Here is a 16,204-nt window from a genome sequence, read left to right on the forward strand (position 1 = left end):
ATCACTCATTTCTTCATGGCTTTAGCTATAGCAACAAGAACGAAGAGGCCGGCTATGATCAGCGTTACCAGGGCACCAGGAATCCACAGCTGTGGCCCTAAAAAAGAAAGCAGTTACATTACTGGTTCTTCCTTGTGTTCCTTAGTAGAGAGCCTGCCACTGCAGTAGGCCTGGGAAGGTGGGGGTCACTTCTCGTGACATGCAAGACCCACCATGGCTGCCGCTCTCTGCGCCAGTGAGTAGGACACACTGCATTGCAGCAAAGACACTCAGCCCATAAGACCTGTGTACTTCAGGGCTGTCTCTGAATTGGGGCGGATTTTTAGCAATTTGAGTTTTAGGTAGATGGCTCCCAAAATTGGGAGTTTAAGGCATTTTGTGTGTGTATACACACACACACACACCCCTTATTACACTCCTAGTCATCTCTTTGTAATGTTCGCCAGTGCACATTAATGTAGGATGGCTTCAAATGTTACAGCACCCTCAGGAACCTTGGTGTGCATGAGCAGGGTCTACACAGACCAATTCACGCACAGACAGTGTGCTTTAGAAGTCACATCCCTGTAGTCTGCATTACTGCTCCATGTAGACAAGCTCTTTAGGTACAAATCACCATTTCCAGCGTTTTATTGGATAAACCGAGATTGTTTTTTGGATCTGGATGTTTTATCGGCATTGGTCAGTTAACACCGAAAATCTGAAGCCCTGATCGTAATCAGTCCCTCGCTCCTAACATTTAGGGTCAGATTCTCTGGAGAGCCCAGCACCCACCAATTTTCAAAAGCACTCAGCATGCGGAGAACCAAGCTCTTGAAAAAACCTAGCCCTTAATCACTCCCTCTCTGGATTCAACAGGCTTCCTGCCATCAGCTCCCCTCCTCCAAGCCATTCCCTGGTCTTCCAAGTGACTCTGTGCCATGGTAGACGTCTGGCCTAGGAGGAGGCAGATTCGGTGGGGCAGACTAGGCTCTCTGTACACATTCTACATCTTGAGACTTCTAGTCCTGCAGAACACAACATAGGAGCATTGAGATGTGACAGGCTGAAAGACTCCCACATTGCAGGGGAGAGATCTTAGCAGCCTCCTTTAATGGCTATATGTAACCGGGGGCAAGTGTGATTGGACTGTTCCTACTCAACTGGCTTTGTACAGTTATCCAGGACGGGACATACGTACCCCAAAGGTCCTGCAGTTTTGTCCCCGACTCAGCATTCCGTGCTCCAGAAAGGAGAGAGGCGAGGAGATGGATGGGTCCATAAGAGACAATCTTCTTGTAGTCCTCCTCAAGTGCCCTCTTGCTCTTCGACTTCCTGGGACATTGCTGTGAGCGGAACAGAGGGAAGAAAGCTAGGGCATGGGGCAGGATGGGACTCTTGCTTTTTCTTCTCCTGTGCCGTGTAGGAAGAGCCCTTCCTCTGAACATCAAGCCCAAGTTACTGGCAGTGAAAAGCCTCCACTTGCATGGTCCCAGGAACCTTCTACAAGCTACAGGAGATATTTTCAGTTCATTTATCCAGCAACCAGGCAGACCAACGAACTGGATGGACCCAGCTATCATTAAAGGGGAGGTTAAAGTAAAAGCCCTCCATAAGGGAGGGGAGAAGAGGCCCTTCATCACTGCCCTTAAGCTGCCCCTTAAGAGGAAGCAACGTCGTGCTCGGTTCTTTCTGGAAGCAAGGAGAGCCAGAGAGCTGCTGAAAGAACTGGGGCAAATCTGAGACCCAGCGCAGACTGTCAGCTCTTTGGGGACAGGGCCAGTCTCTTTGGTCTGCATTTGTACCCTGCCTAGCACGATGGGGTCCTGGCCTGTGACTAGAGCTGCTAGGCACAGTAGTAATGCAGATAAACAACAGACAGTGATAAGGGCCCTTAATGGGGCTTCACATTGTCACACTGCAGAAGTGCTCTCATGTGCAGGTCCCACAAGGGAGGCAAGTCTTAGAGAGCAGGTCCAATGGGTCCTTATTGTTCAGTGACAGTTCCACAGGGAGAGGCCTGTAGCCAGCCCTTAGCTGAATCCAGCGTAGGGTCAGAGCAGAGTCCTCGGCCACAGCTAAGGCAGCTCAGAGGAGAAGACTCCAACAAGTCCTGCTCGCAGCGCGGGGCAGAGGGGACCTCACCTTTGCACAGGGCTCGGGGCCATCGGGGAGGCACAGGCGGACTCGGCAGTGCAGGAACACCTCCGAGTAGTTGATGAATTGGAACATCTGGAAGCTGAACTTTGCCACGGTGCTGTTTCCGATGCCATTGATGTACATCACGGTCTCATCACGGGGACACCTGCAGGGGAGGGGGGGGAAGGGAGTCCAAGAGCCAAGTCAGGCTGGGGAGTTTTACACCCCGAGATGCCAACAGTGCCAGTGCAGCGCACGGTCTTTCAGTGGAGAAGGCTTTGCCCTTGAGATGTCTGGCTTTACGCAAGGGGGGTCAATGTAGCTGCCAGATGCAGTCTCAGGTAAAGGTCGGGGACTTTTAGAGGGAGGAAGGATGCCAGCATTGACAGGAAATGGCTTTGGACAAAAATGCAGATTTGTTTTCAAATCAAAAATGTTAGCCCTTGTTTCTCCCCTCCCTCCCCACCCCCCGCCCCATCCATTTTCCTCCCCTTCCCCACCCCCTGGAAGGACCAGGGAAAAAGAGACCTTAAGACTTGCACATCTCCCCCCTGGAAGAATTTCTTTTTAAATTTGAAACCGAGAACAGTTTCAGGTTTTTCCACAATGCTGAATTCTGACCAGCTGTGACGTCTGGGTTAATTCCGTATCTGAACTCTGCCGGGAAGCCGCTTCCCCTTTACAGAGGATACATGATGAGCAGGAAGCAACTAAGGTGATGTTTCCTTCAGAGCAGCAGTTGCCCGAGTCTGTGTGCATCTCTGTGGGGCAGGGTGCTCCTTGTTCTACCCGGGAGTTTCATTGCCAAATCACTCCCTGCCCATAGTTGGGGGAGGAAAGGAATGGTCTTTGCCCAGTCCCACCTTACAGCAGCAAGGAAAGATTCTCTTCCTCCCAACAGCCAAGGAAGTGATAACGCCTATATAGATCAGTAGATCTCAAAGCACTTTAAAATAGTATCCTTTCCCGGTCCTGCTTTGTACAGGGGGAAACTGAGGCACCGAGCGGGGTAGTGACTTGCCAAGGTCACCCAGCAGGTCATTGGCAGAGCTGGGAATTGAATCCAGGTCTCCTAAGTCCCAGTCCAGTGCTCTGGCCACGCTGCCTTGGATGAAAGGCTGGTGTATCAAGGATGCTACATCAGTGCCTGGGGGTTATGCATCATCGTGACATTGTGGGGCTCTCTGCAGTTCTATTAGTGGTTTGCGTGCCCACAGCTCAAATTGCTTTAATTGGGTCACTGTTCCCTGAACAGAAGTTGGGTACATGTCCCCTGCAGGCCTGTGCCCCATAGTTTTAACTACAGTCCTGCTAGACCACGTGCTGGCTCTCAAGCTGCATGGGACAATAACATGCACCCCAGTCCTCATAGTAACGTAGGGCTGGAAGGGACCTCAAAAGATTATCCAGTACAGCCCCCTGTACTGAGACAGGACCAAGTAAACCTAGACCACCCCGACAGGTGTTTGTCCAACCTGTTCATCACTGGAGGTTTTTAGGAGATTCCACAACCTCCCCGGGTAACCCGTTCCACTGCCTCACTCTCCTTATCCATGCAAGAGAACTCAGCAATGGGCTTATTTATATTCCTGATGCTCTCTGGGGAGGTAGCTCCATTCCAGAATCTGGTCAGGTTGTGAATGTGACCAGAAACTCATCCTTTTTTGGGAGTCTTAATTTCCTGCATCCTCCTCTGGGACACGAAGCTACATCTCAGAGTAACACAGACTAGAAGCTCTTCCGGGTTCAGGCTGCCTTTTGAAATTTAGTTCTACGAACAGCTGTGCAGAGTTACCAAGAAAGCGACCATCTCTGCCAGACTTTGCAGTGGTGTTTGTACAGCACCTGCCACAGCAGAGTCCTGGTCCATGGTGGGAAGGGGAGCTTGATTATTATGATACAAACAAGGAAGTTACTCGGGACAACTTGCACAACGCAGCTTTAAACCAAGACAGGTTGCGTTTATTGCATGAACACTAGAGCATACTAGAGTGGTGGCCAACTGGCCCATGCCACAGTACTGCCAATCAGGGGGCCTACCACCCATCGGTGCTGGGATGGGGAAGAGATTGAGGGAGCGAGCACTTTCTCCCACATATATGAAAGATGGGACATGCTCAGGAGAGAAGCCGGCTTCTCTTTTGTTGGGCCTTCTCCCCAGAATCATTTTGGGATCTGAGCATCTCAAGAGGAGGAGTGACTGATCTAATGAGGAAGTGTGGGAGGAAGAGGTGGGTTTTGCACTAAGCTCCGCATGCCACATGGTTAGCGGTCATTTACATTTCTCTGCCAGGCAATTACAAAGTCTTGACATGGCTCCTGTGGTCATAGCCAGCCAGTGAAGACTTGACAGCTTGTCACTCCCGTGGAGTGGTCATGGCAACCTGGACCTGGATTCCTCCCCTCCTGGAGTTACCTAGCATCAGGGCTAGTAAAGCACATGGCTTGTCCCCCTGGCGAGGAGCCTGGGGGGAGCTCAAACCCCACCGCTCTTACCCCTTCACAATGAGCTGGTGCTGCATGTCATGGCTGGGGTCCGCCGACGGGGTGGCCCAACAGTCCTCGACGCTCAGCAGGAAGTACCGCACCTGGCTCTGCCCTTCCAGCTGCAGCAGGATGTAGAGGAACTCCGACAGGGGGAGGGCCGGGGGCTGCTGCCGGTAGGGCTGCAGGTAAGCCGAGGTCTCGTACAAGGCCATGGTCACGTTGAACTCCCCCTCTTTGACCACAAACTTCACCAGCCTAGGAGGAGATCAGGGAGACCAGGCCCAGAGTTAGAAAAAGGCAGGATGGAGGAGGCCACCAAGCATCCAATTGCCAGCGCTTGCAGACAGATCCCCATGTGCCACCAGCTCCTGCCCACGGGGAAGCCCATCTGTTGCCCTCCTTACAGCCAGGGCCCCATTGCCAACCTTTAGCAAGTCATGCATAGTTCGCTACCTGCCCTGTGAGATCAGAAAGAGCTGCCTCAGTGGCTCTTCTGCATAAGAGAGCAGCTCACCCAGTGGGGCAGCCTGGATGGATCGAACAGCGACATCTGAGAAGAATGCACCCAAGACGTCTCCCAGGAGGCTCTCTCCCTGACACACCAAGCAGCGGGGAGTCTAATGGGGTCCTGCCCCCAGCTCACTTTGTGAACTGCAAGCTAGTTTATTTGCAGTGGTTGGGCAGATAGAAAGGCAGGAATCGGATGGCACACACCTCTGGGAACGTCTCAGTTCCCTGCAACATGTGCTACTGAAAGCACAGGCCTCTTCAGGCAAGCTGTCCAGTGCAGCAGGGGGCCGGAAGGCTGCTCCCAGCCAGTCCAAGTCAGGCATTTAAGGCCACTTCCGTGCAAAGTGAGGGCAAAGGATCTTGATGTGACATAGCTCTCAAAGCTCACCAGCACCTCCTGGTGGCCTGGCTAATCTTCATCTCATTGACAGGAGCTATTTTTACAGCTGCTTTACATCCTTCAATGGCTTGTAAATATGAGACCCCTATTTGTAGAGGTGCCACACACCCACTGCTCTTATCGGCTTCAGCTGGAATTGTGGGGGTTCAGCACCACTGAGGATCAGGCCTTAATCAACCAGCTTCACCAGTGAAACTCCGCCACCTGAGAGCTGAAGGGGGGCAGCCAACGAGCATTTCGTATAGGAGGGAAATGCCTGTCCAGAGGAGAGAGAAAGACCAGCAACTCACGTGTCGATGGCAGTAAGGGAGAAGGGCAGCTGGACCACCCGCTCATAGGAGTAGATGCAGGAGAAATGCACTCGCACAAGGCTGCTTCTGGAGATCACGCCCGTGGCCTCCATGTCGGACTCCATCACGTTGGCGTAAGACACGTGTGACCTGTTTTGCTGACATGGGCCAGAAAGAGTATTTAAGTCCTGTCTTCATGCCAGGAACACGTCTCTCTGCACTCAGCCTGGCTTACCCCATCCTGCCCGCAGCAAGGTGCTCAGGGACCCAGTCAGAGCTAGCTAAAGGTCAGATAGTGTAGGCAACGCAGCAGATAGAAGGCACTGCCAGTTCCTTGAGGCTTCCACCCAAAGCCCACAGCCATCAGCTTGTGTGCACAAACAGGCCTCTTGTTCTGGGGGTCCAGCTGGAAGCACCCAAGCACCCATTGATTTCAGCTGGAATTTTTGGGTGCTCGTCCGAAGAGGCAAGTCTCAAGTTCAGCCTTTAATTTGTGTGCGTCTCTCAAGATCTGAGCCATGAAATGGCCCAGAACAAGTCATCTGTTCCCCATTAAGGGAGATCTCTGGATTAAGACAGCACGGTATGTAGCAGATTGGTAGTGATATGTCTGTAGATATGGTTTAGCATGTAGCACCAAAACAGATCTAGATGTTGCCCACAGACCTTCAGCTAATCCACATCCCATTTGTGGCAGGACCTTGGACTTGAGAAAGAGCCTCCTATATCTTGAGATTGAGGAAGATCTCCATTAGCTGGCAGAAGGAAGGCTCTTGTTCTGCAGTCCAGCCACCAGAACGGGACACAGTCCTGCTATGACACGGAAAGTTGGCAGCGATCACAATATTCGGGGCCTAGCAGGCCTATTTGAATCGCTAACCTAACCGTTGACTAGTGGGGAAAGGTCGATGAATAGTCAATGGATTGGTTACATGAAACTGTTGAAGAGAAGATGTGAGAAGGAGACCAAGTCGGATTTAATTTAAATAGAAAGCATCTGCTGATACCATTCAAGGACCACTCAGATTAAAATAATGAGGGGGGGCGCGTCTGGTCTAATGCAGGAAAGGGACTACCATTCCCAATTCAGAATGGAATAGAATTAACTCTTTCTTCCCCACCAAGGACTGGTTGACTCAATAAGAGAATTTAACCCATATTCTGTCTCCAAAAAGGGACTTTGTTTGTGCAAAACAATTTCCATTTTAATGCTCTTCAACTTGTTTTGAGTTTTTCCTTTCATATATTTCAATCAATAAAAAGTTCAAATCTTTGGCATTTGCACTGCTGTTGTAGCCATGCTGGTCCCGGGACATTAGAGACACTATGCCGGTGCGGTAATACCGTCTATTGGAAGAAATTCTGTTGGGGAGAGAAGCTTTTGACCTACGCAGGTCTGAAGAAAATCTCTGTATAACTTGAAAGCTTGTCACTCTCACCAACAGAATTCGGTCCAATAAAAGTCTCTTTAATAATCTGTGACACAAATTGTCTAGAGTGTTTGCCATGATGCTAAGCAGGTGGAGGACTCTGCCTACCAATTCCCGGACCTTGGTTAATACTATTGACTGTAGGATTGTGACTGGGTTATGTTAGCCCATTTAGTCCATCTTAATACATACAATAGTTGCTGGAAAGACAGTTACTCTCCGTTGGGAAATAGAAACTCAGGACTCCCATACTCTGCTGAAGTAGCCAAGCACTGCCCCCTCACACCCCAACCAACAACTCAGCGGAGGTCCAGAAAGAATCATTGGCTATGTTAGATGGTGTACACTAGCCACCATACCAGCTCTCTTGAGAAGACTTCCATTTAGAGCTAGGAACTAATGCTAGGAGGCAGAGATAAAACAGGAAGAGCAGAAACACCCCGAACCCCTTCACCACAGTGTCTGGTCTCAGAATGGCTTCCCCCTCCTAATCAGAGACACCCCACGGAGCCTTTACCTGAATCACTGACCCACACAGGGTATGGTTCTCGCCCGTGAGAGTGGCTGCAAAGAAGATTGCTCCAGCCTCCTCCTTTTCAGAGGCCTTGCAAGCGCTGTTCTTCAAGTGGACCCGCGCCAAGGGGATTTTCAACACTTCAAACACTTCCTTTCTCACCATCATCTTCATGTGATCTTCCTCACACTGCAGCTTGAGTACCACATCTGGGGAAAAAGCGATCTGCAATAGCCGTAAGGAAGAGGCCTGAAGGAGCCCCACGTCAGCTATGGTGACACCCAGCACCGGTATACAGAGAGCATCCTTCACTTTACTGCTGGCCAAGTATGATTTTCAGAGGCCTGCAAAGGATGCTGGGTGGAAGAGATTGAGAACCCACATGAATCCAGTGGGAGCTTCTCTCTCTCTCTCTCTAGTGGTTAGACACCAAGAGGTTTCCAAGTCTACTGCTCAGCCTCCAAGCTGAGGGACGTGGCCTTGTAACCCCGGACAGCAGAGGGCTCACACTTGGATCCAGAGGTGCTACATTTAATCCCCGTGACTGATGTCTGTGCAGTCAGTACACTACAGCACGATCACCCCGGCAAGCCCGATGAGGCTGAAGTGCTTCTGCTTCAGACCTTCGTCTAAAGCAACTTTTTGGGGTCACTTTCCTCGAGGGACACTTGACTTTGCTATGCCAGAGTCCATTAGTGACCAAGGGAAGCTATGGGATGCTACTAGACAGTGGTTCTTGGGCTTCCTCCTATAGCGAGGCCCCTGGAATGACAGCATTGCAGTCTCCCCACCTCACCCCACCGCAGAAGTGTCCCTTGCTTGAAACATGAGGACAGGTTTAGGATTAAAGGGAAATGAACTCTAATACAGTGCTACAGGCTGGAGCTGCTTAGTTACAAGAAGGGAGGGCAGGAGGGCCAGTAGTTTCCTTTCCCCCAGTGCAGGGCTTCACATTTCTTAAGGCCAGATCACCACTGTGAAACTCACCATCCTCGAGTCTGAGCACAACTGAAGGGACTCCAGAGAGCAATTCCCAACAGAGAGCAGCCAAGCAAAGGGCTAGCAAATCCTCTCAGTTTGCCCAGTTTTGTTCACCAAGAAAGCCTTGGATTGGGCCATAGCCAGCAGGAGCCATCCTAGCTTGACTGATAGAGGTTTCATCTCTGCAACCAGAGCAGCTCCACGCACCCCTTGCAAGTTCTGCACCATCTGTGATCCACAGACCAGGGTAGCGTGGGAAGGGTTAGAGACCCACCCTTCCTCCCCATGTCCAGACCCCCACTGCCCCCCTGAAAAGTCCACCCACCCCACTCATTGTGCAAGCGTACACACAAGTCACATCACAGGCCCACCCCTTTTTGCACCAGAGATCTGCTGACTCCCACGCCATCCCCATGAAGTTGTTCCTAGTTCAACAAATCCTTTCCTCATGTCAGCTTATAAAGGCACTCACCAGAGTGCAAAAGTCCCCTCCCCCATACTTTCCAAGTGGCTTGAGTAGTGCTCACAACTGCTAGAATTGACACGTGCACCCCAACCATGCCCAGTCCTACCTTGACAGAATGTCCCAGTGAAGCCAGCCTTGCAGGTGCAGTTTGGTTTCTCCTCAACTACCCGGCAGACTCCCTGGTGCTTACATGGGTTCGGAAAGCAGAATCTCGGGCTTCTCTTGGGACGGAGGGCAGCCTCTTCCATTCGGCCAAGGGGCTTCTTCAGATCAGCTACAGCAGAGGGACGTGGGTATGTTTAAGTGCATCGCGAATAACTGGCTATAGTAAGCTACAGTTAGCCTGTCTCTAAGTCTGAGTCAGTGCTCTGCTCAGCCGTGAGGGGAACGAGTTGCACTTATTTAGAGTCACTGCTTAGATCCCAAGAGAACTTTTACATTAATGGCTGAACTGCCTTGGGACACTACATCTGAAAGACAATGCCTCTTCAGTGCCTACCAAGAGGGAGCATTCAAGAGTCTGCACTTCCCCTTGTTCGAGCGGAGGTCATTAGCATCCAAATCTCAGAGTGATGAGTGGCTGCTCTCAACTGGTACAGGAGATGCAGAACCTTCATCTCTGGCTTGGCAGGTAAAAAGCTTCCTGCTGACAAGAAGGTGGAAAGATCCCACTTCTGGCCCCAAAACTTTGGCATCCTTAGCTGGGGTGTGTGTGTGTGTGCACGCGCTCTTCCACCCCCCCAGCCACCCAAATGCCTTCTGCTCTTGGGAGAAGTGACCAGTGCTAATCCTACTCTGGATAAGTAGCTTGAGCACATTCTCAGGTACAGGATTTCACCCTTCTTGGCCTCACTATTCAGCCTCACCCCACAGCCCAGTAAATAAAGAGACTCACTATTGTAGCTCTCACCCCCAGGCAGCCAGAGAGCAGCGAGCAGCAGCAGGCATGTCACAGTCACTTCCTGAAAAGCAAACAGACTCTAGCTTATTTTGCTAGATAACATGCTCATCTGTAGCCTCTAGAAACATTTACAGCCATGTAAAAGTCTTCCTGTAGCAGTAGGACGTGCTGACATGTTGAATCTATCTAGAAGGCAAAGACAATATTGACTTTGAAGTTCACCCACTCAGAATACTCCGCGTTCCACAGCAACCATTGCTTTCCTGGGTTTTTGAAGGAGTCTGTTACCCTGACCATCAGTGCTACTAATTCTAATTTGGGATCTCCTGGGCTCCTTTGTACCCAGATGTGTTCTCTGTTATTTTGCCTATCACTGAAGGGTCTGAGCAGCAAAACCTTCCTCATCAGCCAGCCTACAACATACAGGACAAAATCTGGTCCTGCATTAAAGCGGCATCGCCAATAGGGCTACTTCACTGGGCTTGAGGTATCAGGGTCCCCAACTCAGAGGCTATGCAGAGAAAAATAAACCTGGACAAGTGACTACAGGCCAGTAGTAACAGCTGAGCACTTGCCATGAAATCACACAGGAGAGGCACCAGGGCAAACAGAAGAGGAAGGAAAGAGTTGTTCCTCCTTAGGAAGTTCACTTTCCACTTTAGAGAGGAGTTATAATTAAAGTGGTAAATTACAAGCGGAACAGCATCTTCCCTCAGATCCTTTGAGGCAGCTAAAGAAAGAACGTGGCTTTGAAGGGAATGTACATTTACATCACAAATAAACAGATAAAGGACAAGAAGTCAAGGCCGCCTTCCGCTCCCCAGATCTTACACTCCCAGCAGTCTATCGTAACAGTTCGACAGAGAAGGAGCCATCTCATTGACGAGCGTGCTAGGAGGCAGTGCGGGCTAGTGGATAGAGGTCTGACTCCATTGCCCCCAGTCATTAACAGCAGGGACAATGCAGGTAAACGTAGTCCCCATCCTGACTCAGCAGCATTTTACACCTGTTTTGCCCTCATGTTGTCAATGTCTGCACAAGGCTAAAAATCTAGAGAAGTAGGTTCTACTGTCATCTCTGCCACTGACTTAGGAGGAGACTTTGGACAAGTCACTTGACTTCTGTGCCTCACTTTCCCCATCTGGGAAACAGGGAATCATTATTAGAGCTCTAGGAGATCTATGGATGACAGACATAGAAGGGCTGTTAGTGCAGGACTTCTACAGCACTGAGGTAGGCCAACCTCTAGAGAGGCTAAAAGCGCTAGCAGTAAATAGCTGCACTTCTTGCATCTGATTCCCCCACTGCCTTGCACCTCACATAGCCATTTATACCTCAGCAAAGTAGGTATCAAATGCTACAGTTCTGGTGTGATCGCATTTTGCGCTCACTTTGCCTAAAGGTTAATGGACTTGACAAGGAGGGGAGACTGAGGAATCAAGACCCTTTCTCTGAAGGGAGAACATGGCTACACAAGAAGACATTTCGGAAGCCCTACCAATTGCTTTCAGGAGACAAGAGAAAGACAGTGCTGCCCTCTTGTAAGTTACAATCTAGGAGGAGAAATCCACCACTTCAACAATCACAAACAGAGCCCTGCAGTCCCTGTTTAAAGTGGAGATTTCATGAGCTTTTCTCTACTCACCATTGCCAGACCTGCATACCCTTGCTCACCCACAGCTGTCCACATTTCTCTTTGCCTTGGCCTCGCTGTGCTCTTTATATCATCTTTCAACAGCTGATTCTCCCCCACCCCTCACACTTCCCCAGTGATTGCATCAGTGCCAATTTAGCCTCCTGTCATTGCTGCAGTGGTGGAAAGGATTCACTAAACGCCAACCTTCCTATTAGACCGCTCGTCATAAGCACTGACACAACTCATGGCTCTGGTAGCTCACTAATTAAGAGAAGTTTTTGCATTCCTCCCCCCCCACACACACAAATCTTTTTTAATAAGACTAGCCCCTTTCGGATGGGGCTGATCTTTACACAACAATAAGAATATGAAGACCCCACACAGACACAGTGGGATTGAAAACCATATTTACTAACTGGCCACATCTATGCCAGCTACACACAGCTTTCATTATCCTTCTAGTCCTCATGGTTGTGATGAAAAGCTTGAACACATGACGTGAGCGAACCTTAAAGTTCAGAAAACAGAAAGCAAAGAAAAAAAGCCCAACATGTATTACTATAAAAAATGTGATTTTTTTTTAGCCAGTCTCATGATTTTTGCACTCAGGGATCCTATGTGTAACTGCCATCATCTTGTGCACTGTTAGGAACTGAACCCTGAGCTCCAATAGCTGAAAGCACGAACCTCTACAGCTGGAGTTAAAGGACCAAGTCCCTTGTTCTGCAGTGCAAACACCCTCACCTTTAACTTTAAGCATGTGAGATATCTCACTGACTTCAACGGGACTACTCCTGTGAGTAAAGTTACGGATCTGCATAAGCTTTTGCTAGAGCTGGGGGCCTTACATTTTGCAAAAAAGAATCCAAGTTTTTGCCAAATGAATATTAACAGAAATGTTTTTCATAGATTCCAAGGCCAGAAGGGACCACTGTGACCATCTAGTCTGCCCTCCTGTATAACACAGGCCAGAGAACTTCCCGCAGATAATCCCTAGAGCAGATCTAGAAAAACATCCAATCCTGATTTTAAAATGGTCAGTGATGGACAATCCACCACAAACCTTGGTAAATCGCTCCAATGGTTAATTACTCTCACTGTTAAAAAATGTACACCTTATTTCTAGCCTGAATTTGTCTAGCTACAAATTGCAGGCATCGGATCGCGTTAGACCTTTCTCTGCTAGACTGAAAGCCCATTATTAAATATTTGTTCCCCATATAGGTACTTACAGACTGTAAACAACTCACCTCTTAACCGTCTCTTTGTTAAACTGGATTGAGCGCCTTGGCAAGTTTTCTATTCCTTTAATCATTCTCATGACTCATCTCTGACCCCTCTCCAGTAAATTTGATTTATTCACATTAAAATATCAGTGCAAACAGATGTTAGTTTGGCTGGAAACCCAAATCCAAATACTGCAGGATGTTGCCAGTGCAGGAAGGAATCCTGACAGTAAAACTGACTAGAGGCAAAGGGTGAAATTGACTGGACTAATTTCTCAATCCAAGTGAAATGCAAAAGGTGAACAAATGCATCAATGATAGAAAACAAACATTAGGGCTGAAATTTTCAAAGGCTGGGTTTAGCACAGGCTCAGTCAGTGCAAATTGGCCCAAGCTTTGAAAATTTGCACCTAGATTTTAAAAGATCTTTCCATTTTCAAAACCTCCACAAGTTCCACAGCAAGGAAACTGGTCTTGCTTAAACTGCCAGTCCCAGCCTTACTCTCTGCCCAAGGAACGACTCCTGCCCAAGAAACTACAGCTCCCAGAAGCCTCAGCCTATGGAAGGCGGTTGCCATGGCGAGGGAGCCCAACAGGTCTGGGCGAGCGCAGGAGAAGCTGGTGAGGCCGCTGTTTGCAGAGGGGTGGTCGGGTGGTTGGGTGGGTGGTGAGAGGCACTGGGGTTGTCTCAGAGGCGGTTGCTCTGCAGTTACACCCGGGGCACTGAGAGATGGAGAACACCTGTGCGGCTGTGTGAGCGAGGATGTGGATGTCTGAGTGCAGGCGAGGGGTGGGGATGCCCTATGGGGCAGCACAGGGGACCCCCAGGGAAGGGGCGTTCCAGCGACGGGAGCAGGGGCATGCCCGGGAGGGCAGGGGCCAGGCAGGGCATGGAAAGGTAGGGCCCAGGCCAAGGGGCAGGGAATCAGCCGAAGGCAGGGAGCATTCAGCAGAGGCAGGAGAAGACCCGGGAGCTTTGGGAAAGCGAAAGGAGGATGCTGGGACAAACTCCTGCCTGGCACCAGGCTCCAGTGGAGTTGTTATACTTGGGAGGGCTGAATTTGGAGGGAGGGGGGTCATCTGTCCGTCAGAGGAAAGCAAAACCAGAAAAGCCCAGCGCTCGTGCTGCACGACTCTCAGCAGAGCGGGGGTCTGCGTGGGGCCCGATGAGGTGACCGGGGGCTGCTCCCCCCCAGATCACATGGAGCGCGTTTTGAGAACAGAAAACCAGGCCATTTTTCGGACTGTGCCCCCAGGGGAGGAAGGGGTGGGCTGGAGGGGGGACGTGAAGAAGGGAGAGGCTGGAGGCTGGGCACTGTGGGAGCGTTTGGGAGATGGAAAGGGGTCTCACTGGGGTTGCTCCTGATGAGTGGGAGGTTGGGCTCCTTCCGTCCCTCCTTGGTCGCTGCAGCAAACCAGGCTTTAAATGCAGAAGGAACAGTGTTAAACATTTGCACAGGGCAGTGATTAAAGGAGCTGGAAAGAGGAGGGGGAGCTGTGGGGAGCCCCCCCTCGCCACACTAAGTCCCGTCTTTAACCCCTGGTGCAGCGCCTAGCACAGTAGGGTCCTAATCCCTGACGGAGGCCCCTAGGTGCTGCATCAGTGCAACTAATCAATACAAACACTAAGAGGAAAGCTGGGGCAGGGTAAGGAACAGGGGAAAAGGGAGAGTTTCACACACACAGCGGGAGAGTTTGACAAATCTTAGTAAGGAACCAGAGACATACAGCCATGCGGTTGTCAATGGGACGTGCTGGTTTGCTCCGGCTGGATACTCCCCTCTGGCTGGCTGGCTGAATGTAGTCCAAAGCCCAGGGCAGGGAGAGCTCCAGTGAATGGTCCAATGTGAAATCACTCCTTCCTCTCCACCCTTCATGGGCATTTCTGTCTTATTTCAGTAAATCTCCTCCTCCCGCTGTCTTCGTCCTACGTGCCATTCCCGCTGCCAACCAAAACAACACCAGATAGAGAGAGCGCTTGCGTCTCCATTTTCACTCCTTATCTCCCCAAGCCCCAAAACACACGTTGGGATCAGGGTGAGCTTAAAAAAAAAAAAAAAAACAAAAACAAGCCTTGGAGATACTTCTGCTGCTCTGCTATTTATTTAGATTTAAAAAGTCCCCGCAATGTACCGCCCGCCTCACAGCACGCTCGGCGCCCTCAACACAGACTTATCCAACTGAAGGACAGCACATCAGAAATGGCTAAGAGGAAATCCTTTTTCACCAATGCACAGCTAGTTTGTGGAACTCCATGCCACAAGACAGCACCCAGGCCAATTGTTTAGCAGGGTTAAAACAAAAGGAGTGGACATTTATATGGATAATGGGAACCTCCAGAGTTGTCATAGTAAGGATTAAAATGACTAGGTGTTTTGGAAGGGATCTAAACCTTCATGCTTCATGGCAGCAACCAAGTTCTAACTCAAGTGGGTCAGGAAGAAATTCCCCTACGGGCAGGTTATTCCATAGCTGCTTACTGCTGGCCATTGCTGGAGACAGGATACCAGACTAGGTGGATCATGGGTCAGTTCTGCAGTTCCTGTGTTTCTAATCCATCAAAGAAGCAGCAGCCCTTCTGCTTCCCCACTCCCCCAGCCACATCTCACACTAATCAGTAGTCAGCAGACCCAATATGGATTAAAATCATGCCCTATACTACATTTTTCCCTAAGAGGGAATCCCACCCCCAACCAACTCTGCTTTCCTCATTCCAAACAAATCTGTAGGCAGAGAATAAAAATGTTTCTCTGTTGCCCTTTCTTCCCCTTTTAAAATAACCCATGTGAGTGCTTCTCTCCCAGCAGTCCATGAGGGAGCAGGATGGAAGTCCTGCGAGAGCATGGGGAAGAGGAGGAGGAAGAAAAGAAAGTCTTTGTGATTAGTAATGAACTCCAAGACCTGGAAGAGAAGCTGTCAGAGATCCAAGTCCATATCCCAAATGTTGTACCGTAAGTAGGACTCTGTGTGTGTGTGTGTGAGAGAGAGAGAGAGAGAGACAGACAAGAATACATGACAGACTGCATTTCTGAAACAGCGAAGATGAAATCCACTCTCACCAATGCACAGCTAGTTTATGGAACTCCGTGCCACAAGATAGCACCAAGGCCAATTGCTTAGCAAGATTTTTTAAAAAATCCATTTAGCTGGATAATGGGAATCTCCAGAGTTACCAGAGTAAGGACTAAAAAGACCATGTGTTTTGGAAGGGAGCTAAGCCCTCATGCTTCATGGCACAAGCCGCG

At 49.9% G+C, this 16,204-nt stretch overlaps 2 protein-coding genes across 4 annotated transcripts in view; one reads left to right on the forward strand and one right to left on the reverse strand.

Moving 5' to 3' along the window:
- Nucleotides 1-14,726, reverse strand: LOC128848544 (uromodulin-like). 3 transcript variants are annotated; one of them, XM_054048508.1, is made up of 9 exons: nucleotides 14,688-14,726; nucleotides 10,092-10,158; nucleotides 9,303-9,470; nucleotides 7,753-7,958; nucleotides 5,806-5,963; nucleotides 4,615-4,860; nucleotides 2,125-2,284; nucleotides 1,181-1,325; nucleotides 1-97 (listed from the first exon to the last, which is right to left on the reverse strand). In XM_054048508.1, the coding sequence occupies exons 1-9, from the start codon at nucleotides 14,691-14,693 to the stop codon at nucleotides 6-8; spliced, it is 1,248 nt and encodes a 415-aa protein (XP_053904483.1). In that variant the 5' UTR covers nucleotides 14,694-14,726; the 3' UTR covers nucleotides 1-5. The 3 variants fall into 3 exon arrangements, with proteins under 3 accessions (XP_053904483.1, XP_053904482.1, XP_053904484.1); XM_054048507.1 differs by lacking the exon at nucleotides 14,688-14,726 and adding an exon at nucleotides 11,743-11,796; XM_054048509.1 differs by lacking the exons at nucleotides 10,092-10,158; nucleotides 14,688-14,726 and having other exon boundaries at nucleotides 7,753-7,974; nucleotides 9,303-9,371.
- Nucleotides 13,538-16,204, forward strand: part of DRC7 (dynein regulatory complex subunit 7) — a 25,479-nt gene continuing 22,812 nt past the window's right edge. The window contains exons 1-2 of the mRNA XM_054048505.1: nucleotides 13,538-13,580; nucleotides 15,764-15,910. Coding sequence (XP_053904480.1) covers nucleotides 15,783-15,910 — 128 coding nt within the window. The 5' untranslated portion in view covers nucleotides 13,538-13,580; nucleotides 15,764-15,782. The remainder of the gene's footprint in view (nucleotides 13,581-15,763; nucleotides 15,911-16,204) is intronic.

The sequence above is a fragment of the Malaclemys terrapin genome, chromosome 14 (assembly GCF_027887155.1).
Source record: "Malaclemys terrapin pileata isolate rMalTer1 chromosome 14, rMalTer1.hap1, whole genome shotgun sequence".
Classification (NCBI taxonomy): Eukaryota; Metazoa; Chordata; order Testudines; family Emydidae; genus Malaclemys; species Malaclemys terrapin.

Excerpts from the sequence above, each read along its gene's own strand:
- LOC128848544 (XM_054048507.1), bottom strand. The coding sequence starts at position 11,787 with ATGTGGACAGCTGTGGGTGAGCAAGGGTATGCAGGTCTGGCAATG. Across the intron at positions 4,861-5,805 it reads TCCCTTACTGCCATCGACAC|GCTGGTGAAGTTTGTGGTCA; the intron begins GTGAGTTGCTGG and ends ATCTCCTCCTAG. Across the intron at positions 2,285-4,614 it reads CACCAGCTCATTGTGAAGGG|GTGTCCCCGTGATGAGACCG; the intron begins GTAAGAGCGGTG and ends CCTCCCCTGCAG.